The 12,291-nt window shown below is 34.0% G+C and overlaps 1 protein-coding gene across 1 annotated transcript in view; it reads left to right on the forward strand.

Annotated features, from left to right (window-relative positions):
* The window catches only part of LOC149561864 (exocyst complex component EXO84C-like), a 115,832-nt gene extending 106,909 nt beyond the window's left edge, over positions 1-8,923 (forward strand). Inside the window, exons 4-8 of the mRNA XM_089825394.1 lie at positions 6,206-6,736; positions 6,859-7,047; positions 7,255-7,391; positions 7,490-7,873; positions 7,976-8,923. Of these exons, the coding sequence (XP_089681520.1) occupies positions 6,206-6,736; positions 6,859-7,047; positions 7,255-7,391; positions 7,490-7,856 (1,224 nt within the window). The 3' untranslated portion in view covers positions 7,857-7,873; positions 7,976-8,923. The remainder of the gene's footprint in view (positions 1-6,205; positions 6,737-6,858; positions 7,048-7,254; positions 7,392-7,489; positions 7,874-7,975) is intronic.
* The last annotated feature ends 3,368 nt before the right edge of the window (positions 8,924-12,291 follow it).

Genomic DNA, 12,291 nt, shown 5'->3' on the forward strand with positions numbered 1-12,291 from the left:
AATTTCATAGAAGTCTTAAAGATTTTTAAGGCAATTTTAATTCATTAAAAACCAATTTTTTGCAATTTAATTCAAATCGATTTTGCCCAAGTAATTTAATTTAATTTTTTTTGACAAAAAATAAAAATCATTTCTAGAGTCTAAAATCAATTTTGCAATTTGATTTCATTTTCACAAAAGAAAATTTTTTCACCAAAGAAATTCAAGATTTTTCAAAAACTCTCAAGTCTAACAAAATTTCACTTTTTTGAAAATTATCTAAATTTATACAATTACATCCAAATTTTCAAAAATAATCGTCTAAGTACAAAATTTACAATTTTATCTAGCCAAGTGTTGCTCTTTGAAATTTATTCGGCCTAAGGATGAAATTGACCACTCTGGAAAGTCAAGCTAAAACTCGGGTGAAAATAAGTCTAACCATCCCCCTTTTGGCCTGAAGGTGTCCAAAACTTAAAGTTTTCACAAAAAATCAAATCAAATTTTTTTTTGACAACTCAAAACATTTGCCGAGGCAATTAAAAAAAAAGGGGTCCCCAAAGTTTTGGGGCGATGGTGTGAAAACCTCAGAACACTATATTCTCCTAAATCAAGGGAAGTATACCCTTGACATATTAATTAGATTTGGTATGATGGACTGCAAACCTCTGGCAACTCCAATGGAAACAAATCTACACAAGTTAAAAGAAGCTGTGAATTCAGAATGTATTGATCCCACTCTCTACAAATAGATTATTGGATCACTTATGTATTTAGTAAACACTAGGTCTGATTCTGTTAAGTTTATAACCTAATAATCACCAGGTCTGATAGTGCAGATTGCACTAGATCTTCTAGGTTCTAATATCTACGTAAGGCTTTGTATTTATACTTTTATGTTTCTCCTCTAGTTAGATCTTTCTTGCACTGATCTATGAGGTGATCATCACCTGTTATTAGTAAATCATCGACATACAATATGAGAATTACCATATCATCTTTATCTCTTTTATAATATAAATTTGGATCAGCTTCATTCTTGGAGAATCCTAAGCTGGTGAGATACTTATCAATTCTTTCATACCAGGCCCTGGGAGCCTGTTTAAGTCCATAGAGAGCTTTCTTGAGCCTGCAAACAAAAGCGTTAGGATCATGAGTTTCAAATCCTTCAGGTTGCTCCAGATATATATTTTTTGAAATCTTTCCATTTAAAAATGTTGTTTTCACATCCATTTGATGTACCTTCCATCCCTTTGATGCAGCAATTGCTAATACTACTCTTACAGAGGTATATCTGGCAATAGGAGCAAAGGTTTCTTCATAATCAATCCCTTCTTTTTGAGAAAATCCTCTGGCTACAAATCTAGCTTTATACTTCTCAATACTACCGTCAGCAGCATGTTTTATTTTAAATATTCATTTGGAAGAAACAACAGATTTTCCTTTAGGTCTTGGAACAATTTCCCAAACATCATTTTTCATAATAGATTGGTATTCTTCTGTCATAGCTTCTTTCCAAGCTGTATGTTTAATAGCATCAGAAGGATTAGTTGGCTCTGTTTTGGATAAATCACTCATGTTTGTTGTATAACCAGAGAATCTTTTAGGTCTTTTGCTTTCTCTAACTGTTCCGGAAGGTGAAGCAAAGTCTTGAGCTGCTTCAACTATTTTAATGGCCCAAAGTGGTCTTTTCTTTGAATTTTCTTCAAGGTTCATATTTTGAATTTCATCTTCGATTTCTTCTAAGTTCTTCCTCTGGGACCCAGATTCACTATTTCTTTCAGAACTAGATAAAGGATAAGGTTCATCAGAACTTATGGCTTTTTTGAATGCAAGATCTTCTTCAAAAATTACATCTCTGTTAAGTTCAATATTTTTCTGTCCAGGTATGAAAATCCTAAATGCCTTAGAGGTTTCACTATACCCTACAAAAATACCTTTCCTCCCAGAGGGTTCTAATTTGGTTCTCTTTTCTTTTGGAACATGGATATATACAGGTCACCCAAAAATTCTAAGATGACTTATATTGGGTTTTACTTTAGTAAATACTTCTTCAGGGGTTTTATCTTTAAGATAGGAGTGAAGACTTCTATTTTTGAATATATACAATAGTACAAGAGGCTTCTGCCCAAAGATAATATTCTAGATTTTGGTCAAAAATCATAACTCTAGCAACTTCTATAATTGTCCTATTCTTTCTTTCTGCTACCCCATTTTGTTCTGGATTATAAGTAACAATGTACTTCCTCTTAATCCCTGATTCTTTACAAAACCTTTTAAACAAATCTAAGGTATATTCTCCTCCGTTATCAATTCTGAGGGTTTTAATTTTAAACCCTGAAAAGTTTTCAGTTAATGTTTTGAATTCTTTAAACCTTTGTAGGATTTCTTCTGATTCTTTGCATTTTAAAAAATAAATCCATGTTTTCCTCGAGAAGTCATCTATGAACAAGATCTAATACTAGAATCCTCCAAGAGAAGGAACAAACATGGGTTCACATAAATCTGAATGAATTAATTCTAGTACATTATTAGTTTTCCTAGTACTATCATGAAAGGGACTTCTGGTGTTCTTACCCAGAGCACACCTTTTGCAAATACTTGGGTGGTCTTTATTTAGTTTAGGTAATCCAGTGCCCATCTTCTCCATAGTTGATAAAGTTTTGAAATTTAGATGCCCTAATCTTCTGTGCCATATTTGATTTGTATTTGTAGCTTCGTGAACTAGAGCTTGAATAGAATGACTAAGTTTTGTATTCAATTCATACAAATATCCTTTTCTTTGATCAATTAACTTTGCTTTCTTGATAGAGGAGTTCTTATCCCAAGTTAATACTTTGCCATCCACGAATGCAACATTGTGCCCATCATCTTCAAGTGCTGTAATTGAGATTAGGTTTCTTTTAATTCCTCGTACATAGAGTACCCCTTTAAGAAGAAGAGTATTTTTGATTTTAGTTTCAAAGTACAATTTCCAATTCTTTCAATGGCGTGTGCTGAGTTATCAACAATGGTAACTTCACCGTTAACGTTCTCTGATAAAAAATCTAGAGTTTCTTTGTATCCCGTTATATGTCTAGAAGATCCACTATCAATTATCCATGCTTAATTTGAAATTTCATTTGATAGAGAGGAATACAAAACACAGTTCTCAAGATCATAAGTATCTTCTTCTCTAATGACATTTGTACGATTTGCTTGTTGTTTGAAATTTTCAAGACAATTAGATCTATAGTGTCCAAATTTTTCACATTTGAAACACTTTATTTTAGATAGATCTTTCTTGGGTTTTCCATTCTTTTGATTTCTTTTTTTCTTCTTGAAATGCTTCTTCTTGCTCTTATAGGAGTTTGTATTAAGAGCGTGAAGTTCTCCATCTTCTACTTTTGGTTTCCCTTCTTTGTTTAGTTTTCTGGATTCCTCTTAAAGACAATCATTCTTGAGTTTGTTAAAGTCCGAAAGCGTATCTCTAGCACTTATTCCTTGTGCAAATGTCTCCCATGAATTCAGCAATCCATCTATAGCCATAAGTGCTAATTCTATGTCACTAATGATGGTTCCTATGCTTGATAGTTCATCTCTAATGCTGACAACTCTTAGGAAGTAAGAATTTATCAATTCTCCTTTCTTTATTTGAATGTGATTTAGTTGCCTTTTTAGTGCAAGAACCCTGGTTGCATTGTTTACTTCATAGGTATTTCGTAATGCATTCATCATATCAAAGACAATTTGATGTTTTGTAAGCATAGGTACAATATCATTTTAACTCTATCCAAGATGATTTGAATAACTTTTCTATTTCCTCTGCTCCAGATAGATTTGTGAGGTTCAACTAGGGGTTGTTTGGATGCTCCATCAATGAATTGTTTTACATCGTTCTCTTCAAGAATCATCATGATTCTGAATTTCCAGGCTTCAAAGTGCTCTTTCCCATCAAACCTATCCTCGGGTCTGATTGTGTATGCCATAGAAGATAGGAGATTGTTGCTTGATGTATGCAAAGTCTGATTACTGAAATTTTGCAGTCTTTACATGGTATTAGAGCTCTGGTAATCGAACCTAGGCTCTGCTCCTTCAAGCATCTATATCCGGTGAATTTAAATCAGTTATACTCCAATTCAATCAAAGATTGATTATAGATTATTGGATCTGCATTAAAGATACATGTCAACTTCCTCAACATTCAGAATATTTAGAAGACCATTCTCAGCATTTAAAGACTGAATTAAAAGTTTGATTCAGAGATAAGAAATTAGCAGAATTTTTACAGATTTCTGCTATGCCACCAATGTTTTAAGTCATTTTATGTGTGAACCAAAGAAGATTCATTTGATGGTTGTTAAACATATCTTTAGAGATATTTACGTGATACTAATGGTCTTGGTTTGAAGTACAAAGATGTTGAGATTAAACTTGAAGGGTATACCGATTTTGATTGGGCTGGTTGTTCCATAAATTGCAAGAGTACCATAGGGTGTTGCTTCAGTCTTGGATCAGCAATGATATCTTGGTTCAGTAGAAAACAACCAACAGTTGCCTTGGGATCCATCGAAGCTGCTTATATGGCAGCCTCCATGGGAGCTCGCAAAGCAGTATGGTTGAGAAAGCTATTATTTGGACTTTTTGGAAAGCAATTAAGTCCCACAGTGATTCATTGTGATAACTAGAGTTGAATCGAACTTTCTGCTAATCCTGTTTTCCACTATCATTCAAAGCACGTTGAGACTCCATACCATTACATAAGAGACATGGTTGACATAAATGTCATCAAACTATGACGTTTTCACCAAGCCTCTGGCAAGGTTGAAAATAGAATACTTCAGAGGTAAACTTGGTACGACAAATTTGTAAATACATTTGTAATTTAATATATTCATGAATAATTGAAAATTAGATTGTTTGCAAACTTGTGTTATGAAAGGTGACAATCTTTCATATGTGTGAGATCACTATTGTAGGGTGACGACCTTATCAATAGTTGATCTCTCACCTAACACCAAAATGTGTTGGAGCAAGTGTTATCATGGTTCTTCGGGCTAGATTTTGCTGGACACCTTGATAACCAACTCATGGTTCTTCAGGCTGGATTTTGCTGGACACCTTGACATAAATCTATTATAGATCACACTTAAGGTCGTATTTAATCTTGTATTATATGTGTTTCAATTCCCTCCTTGCTAAAGAGGGAGTGTTGAGAATGTTAGCCTCATAGTAAATTGAAGCAAACGTTACAAGTAAATATAATATATGATAATTGATGATAAACCAAATTGTGAAGTACTGATTGAATACATACATACATACGCGCGTGCACGCACACACACACATATCAACAACTTATATTTTCATTTTATCTAATGCCAAAAATACTGATCATCCTTTATATATCGGTTGCATTCAAATACTGATCAAGTAGTGTATCCATTCAAAGCAAACACCAATCACATTGATTATGTATTAGTTATGTTGATTAGTATCCGCCTTCCAGTTTTGTTATCAGCAGTTTGGTTAGTGATCGATATAAGTTTAGAGGCATGACCACATAGGGTCATGACTCTACGTGGCATGAGCCACGTAGGGTCATGACTCTACGTGACTCTACGTGGCATGCCTTTCACATCTATACTTATATATCATTCGAAGGCTAGGAAATTCATCAATAACAAGGCAATGTATAATCCCAGTCTTCAGAATAAAATTCAGTAATACATCTTCCTCACAGACCACAATTTACAGACTTAAATATCTGCTATCATTATAACAGCAGTCCCTGCAAAAGAAGAACACAAATCATATCAGAGTTATAATATAATCAGTCAAATTACTTTGCAAGTATATTCAGTTCAATCTCCACCAATACGATCTATTAAATATTTACTTTTATTTTCACTAAATTTCACTTCTGTCAGACCTTTAAAAGAAGTTTAGAAGTTTATGGTATATTAAGAATTCTAAACATGTAGACTGTAGTTAAATAGAGAATTGAACATAAGCCATTGTTAAGGATCAGTATTTTGCAATAATATAAGATTTCCATGTACTCATAGTTTCCATTTAACTTCAATGTAGATCTTTTTCTGTTTGGTATTACCCCGATTCTGTAGTTTAACTTCAATCAGGCTAATGTGAATCTTGTCTGGCTTATGGCATTTAGCAGAAGCCATTTACTACAAAATTTGGCAAACCCACAATGGCAATTTATAGAAGCTTCCTTTCTGTTTGACAGGATATTGCAAAATGCATGACACAGTTTGTATGTGTCCACTTTGGAGGAAGCATCTTGAATGGGCTGACCTGCCTTTTTGATAGTTATATAAATGCATGCTTTAGAGCTATACCCTGTCCTTCTGAAGATGAAAATAACATGGACGTCAGGGATAACTCTAATTTCATCTGGGCAGAAACAGAGGCCCAACAGCTTGCCCTTTTGGGAAATGCATCAGCTCTTGCTGATGAACTTATTCCCCTTTCTGTTTCAAATATATGGGAGAAACAAACTGAAAACCAAGAAGACCCGTCTAAGACATCGCCAGCAACATCAGACCAATTTGGGTCACTCCCAAAAGAATTAAGGGATTGGAGACGACAGCTTCAGCGTTCTGTAGACAGACTTCGGGATCATTTCTGCCGGCAGTATGTGCTTGGGCTTATTTATTCTAGAGAAGGCAATGTGCAATTGAGTGGAAGTACATACTTAAATGGAAGGAGTGAGGATCTATACTGGGACCCTGATGCAATGCCATCTTCACCTTTCCAGGTCGGAGATGTTCTTTGTTAATATTTACTCTTTCAGATAATTAATGGTTGTTACAATTAGAATTTTCAGTGTAATACATATCCTGTGATTCTTCTTCTGACGTCTGAGTGAGGTCTCTTCAGGGATTATTCACGAAATTAAACCAGCTAGTACAGCTTGCTGAAATTGTGTTGGTTGGAAGAGACAAGGTGGTGAAGCATTTACTTACAAGGCTCACGGAAACAGTTTTGATATGGTTATCAAATGATCAGGACTTCTGGGAAGTGATTGAAGATAGCTCAACATTATTAACTGCTTACGGTTTGCAGCAAGTATGTTTTTCAACAAGTTTCCCAATTAGATATTCAGTTATTTAAATAAGTTTATAACACTTCAAAGGTTGATTTGAATTTCTAAATGATGAAAACTTCTTAAATTCCTTTCCACCAACTTGTTGAGATAGATTTTACATTTTATCTGGTTTTTTTTTTTTTGAAGTATGTTTGATGACTCTAATGACTAGATTTCTTTCAAAACAGTTTATTTTGGATATGCACTTTATCATTCAAATTGCAACATCTGGTGGTTATTGCTCTAGACAAATGCATCAAAGTGTCTCCTCTATAAGAACACGTGCTATCAATGTATTCTCATCAAGAGGGATAGATGTTAACAGGTAGTTACTACCTAAAAACATTAGAGAATATTATTTGTACCACTTGGCTGTGTCTATTTTGGTATTGGGAATAAGAATAATATAACTGCTCTATGTAGTGCCTTGCCAGAGGATGAATGGTTTGTTGAGACTGCTGAAGCAGCTATTTGCAAGCTTCGTACCAACTGGTCACAGAACAATCTGGAAGGAGGGCCTAACAGAGAAAATGATAGTTTGTGTGATGGAGAGCTTGTGACTTCTAGCTTTTCCAGTGGAGAAATGATTGCAGAAGCTCAGGGAGAATCTCAAGGAAATTCTGATGCAATTTGCAACCTAGGAAGCAATGCAGAACACAGCAGAGGAACCGATTTAGTAAATGATGGAATACCTGCCAGCCCATTGAGTTCTGTATCTTCAGATTCTTTTGCTTCAGCAGAAATGGAAGATGATGGTAGTCTTCAGAACTATGCAGAAACTGAATCTTGATAACGTGACAAATTCAGGTAAAGAGAATTCATTTTATAGGGTGTCTATTCATTTAATTTTTTTTTTAATAGGAGTGTTGCTCATTTCTGGTTCTATTGTTGTGAGTTTACACAAATCAGATTCAGGAGTGAAGATCATGGCAAACTGTTATGAAATTTAATGAGTCAGAAACTTCCTGTAAAAGTACAGTGCATTTCAGTCTAAGCAGGCTCCATATTTGACTTTATAACTTTCATTCAAGTACTGACTTAAATTGCCAGTGGTGTCCAAAGTTTCCTGCAATCAAATGCGAAGTTTAACCACTCGAAGCTTATAATTGGTGCCATGAATTTCTCTGGGCAATGAAATGCAATCTGTGACCATCCTTGATTCTCATAATTGGAATGTGGTGGAAAGCTACAGCAATGGTCTGTCTAGGAGAACCAGCATGTGAGATACTCAAGAATTGAAAATTCTGGTTCACAGGCTACACTTATCTTGAGTTTGTAGTTTCTGAAAGAAGCTATGTCCAATCAATACTTTGATGTGGAATTCTCTGAGCTTCCACTGTTATTATAAATACTTCACTTTCAGTGGAACGTCAGATTCAAAGGCTACATTTGGTTGAAGTGCCTTTTCTGTAGTTGCCAGAAATGATATATAATATTCTAAACAAGAAAGTTTGTATGTATTTTTGTGCATGATTGCTACCGATTTTGCATCCCTGGATGAAGAGGAAGATTCTAGAGCAACAATTTTACATAGATAAAATAGATTGCAAATTTTATTGCAAACCTTATCATCAAGGCCACCCAAAGAGGTGGACACTGAAGAAATACAGAAGATGCTGTTTTCTGTTACCGAGAGGAATTCTTACCTGAATCCAAAGGGGTTAGAGGTTAAATACTCAAATTTGTGATTGCAGTGATTTTGTCTTTTGATCCCCTTCTGATTGTTCATCATCATGCTTGTCAACTGTAGTGTATAACATTACCATGCACATAAGTGCAAATAAGCTTACTAGATTACCAACAAATGTTTACTAGGTACAATAAGCTTATCTATTGGCACACTTATGTTTACAGGAATATGGTTGGCAATATTGTGCTTAACTAGATTACAACATACTTTGAAAATTGCATCGTTAAACAATTTTTTGATATCTATTTTCAACATGAAATGTGATTCTAAATTAACAGAGGTTATATCAGCTTTAGGAAGAATATCAAAATCTATGGAGACATTTGAGGATATGAATATGTCTGATATTATATAGTAATAGGGAAATATGCATAACTATGCTATTTCACATATAATCAACAAATGGCATGTGTGAAGTTAGGTTCATTCCCCTCACCTTCACCTATTTCATTGTATATGCATTTCCATATATTTATCTGCATATTATAAATATCTGCACCCTTTCATATACAGATCACCTTGATTGCATCATCAATGAGTACTCATTCTTTGTATATATAGGCAACGGTTTTTATCAGTCTGGGTCATCTCTGCAGGCTTGGGATGGGTCCTGCGACTTCTGAAATTTCAAATTTCAAATTCATATTCATCTTATTCTTGCCCATTTCAGTAGTACACATTTGTGTAAATTGTTGCTACATCTTGGTATTTAAAGGGCACTTATTTGCATCTTATATTGAACATCCCCTTTAATTCTAAGGAGTTATCATTTGAAGAAAAAATTAAAATTGGTAAAAATCATAAAAATGTATATATTCATTCTTAAAACATTTGTACAACTGAACCTGCTTGTTTTAATGCTGAGAGGCATTCCAACATGTTAACAAGGAGATAGAATGTAATAGAGTATTTTAATAAAAACATTTTTTATATTTGAACTTTGATAGCTATTTATGTGTTAAAATATTAATATCTAATAATAAATATAACATTCTCACAAAAGAAAACAAGAGCCTCATGGGAGGTCTTGGGTTCAAATTCGCTTAACACATAAATAATTAATTACAATAAATAATAATTAATCTAGGCTTCAGCCATTTACTGATCCCAAAAAACAAACATTCTCACAAAAGAAATAGTAGCTCTCATAAAAAGTACTCCACCAAGTAAAGAGATTTTATTAAGTGATGTTTGATTCTATAATTTTTAGATCCTTGCAAAATAGTAATCATTATTTAAAAATAAAATAATTAATAAAAATTAATTTAAAAATTAAATAATATGTATGCAAACTTTAATAAAATAAATCTTTTATACAAAAATATTATGTTATAATATATTTTTAAAATTTAAACACTAGAATTAAACCCAAAATAATTTTTAAACTTAGAATTATCAAAATAATGTCAATGAGCCCTTAGTCCACTGGTGGAGTTGAATGGCTCACAAAGAGCCCACCAAGGATCAAGTCTTGTCGAGTGCAAGACTTTGACACCATAAGGGATGAGGTCAGGATCGTGCCTCAGGTGATTTTGATAGCGTGGATGCCCCTCAGTCCTTGGCTCTAAATTGAAGAGATTTCAAGCACATGTGGGCCTGTATCAGGGTCCTAAATCTTCAAGTGGTGGCCTTCACTGGTTGGTAGCTCGCAGGCCTTGTGCCTCGTTGGGTTGCCTCACAGGTATGAACCCTCCATTAAAAAAAAAGTAATGAATGGTGACTTTCTTAAAAGTGAAAATTGAATGTTACCTACAAAAGTAAAATGTGTTTATCATAAAAAAGTAAGCAATATGAATAGAATACAATTTGTGTCCATGCACGTATAACTAAGATATTATCAAAACAATTGAAAACAACTCTCAAATAAACAAAATTGTTCAAAATACACTTTTAATAAAATAGCAGTGAAGTTCACCCTTTTTAAAGGTTTGTTCAAGAGATCATAAACTCCAGTAATTTTGGAAAATTTATAAAATTTTAGTGATCTTAGAAAGTCCTTTGAATAATACCAATTCAATTAGTAAAGACATAGTTAGATCAATTGAATTAGTGGCCATATTTCTAACAAGAGTAAATTTCTTTCTAGGTCAAATCCAATTCGCACTGCCCTCCACCCTCGTCCCTCGCCCCTCATCTTCCCCCAAACTATTCCACCCAAATTCGCCAAATTTCTATATACCATTTGTAGAGTGGCACATAAAGCACCAATTTTTTTTTTACATTGATATATGTGAAAGTGAGATTTTAGAGTTTACTCCATGTTCAGGTTACTCTATACTTCAAAGGCTTTCGACACAAGTCACTTAGGAATTCTTTAGATGTTGAGTCAATGATAGATCTAGTCACTGTATTGATAAGTGATAAAGGTTGTAAGATTGATTTTAGTGTTTGCCATTTTGAGTTGTTAGTGTTTCTTGTTTTGATTTCAATTTTTTTTTCTAGCTTAGCTATTAGGAATTAGTTTTTTCAACAAAAGGCAACAAGGCCTATACACACGTATGATATTGAAAGTAGTGAAACTAGAAGTAGGAAGTACAAAACATATAATCTTCAAAATGTCTGAGAAAACAGAGACTAAACACCCATAGAAGACTAATAAAAGACTAGACAATGAGAACAAAAACCTGTTAACATATACTAGGGGTACAATAGAGATTGAAAAATATGATGATTAACAACACCATTGCCATCTAGGTGAAACCATAACTAACAGACCAAAACATAGAGCATTCCTAATCATCCATGTCTTCTCATTTGTAAAGCTAAGTCTTGTCCATGTCCATGCGAGCAAGAAGCATGATAACAATAATGGACATGAAAACTGCTGGCTGAGGCTGAACGAATAGGAGGAGCATCCTTGACACATTGCTCATGTTCAATTAGAGTAAATAATTTGTTGACCTTAGCCCTTGCAATTTTCATCAACAACCTGCAAAATTCATCCCCATGAGCCGAGAACACCTGGTTTAGAATCCTGCTATCTAACATCTCCAAGGTACATTTCATCACATTGTAGGAGTCAAAAGACATACCTTTGCCAAATTTATCATGAGATAAGATACATCCAATGCAAGAACATGACCAAACACAATAGTTTTCCATGACATGCATTCTTACAAGATAACTCATCTATTTTATTTTCCATTGTTTTACTTATTAAATATTTTGTAGGAATCATATTCTTTCTTGCAACTTCTGTTAATGAGAGATATCGAGCATTAGAACTCCTGAAACTATTAGAGGAAGGCCATTGAAACACAAAAGTAATAATCTAATGTCACACTTGCAGTGCACTAGACAACGCTACAATATCAATACTTGTACCTGATGCACTAATTGACATAGATGCCTCTGTCATAGAGAATGTTCCAATGAGTACACATTGTAGCTAGTCTAATCAACTTGGGTGATGCTAAGGTTAACTTTAGTGGCGAATATTTGTCAATTGGCAAATTTCACTCATCAACCAATGTTGGATCCACAAATGTGGTATGGCATGTCGCCCCAAGTTTACCACAACGGGTCACACCCTCGG

This window comes from Cupressus sempervirens, chromosome 4, assembly GCF_028749045.1.
Source record: "Cupressus sempervirens isolate cs-2001-9-10 chromosome 4, ASM2874904v1, whole genome shotgun sequence".
Classification (NCBI taxonomy): Eukaryota; Viridiplantae; Streptophyta; class Pinopsida; order Cupressales; family Cupressaceae; genus Cupressus; species Cupressus sempervirens.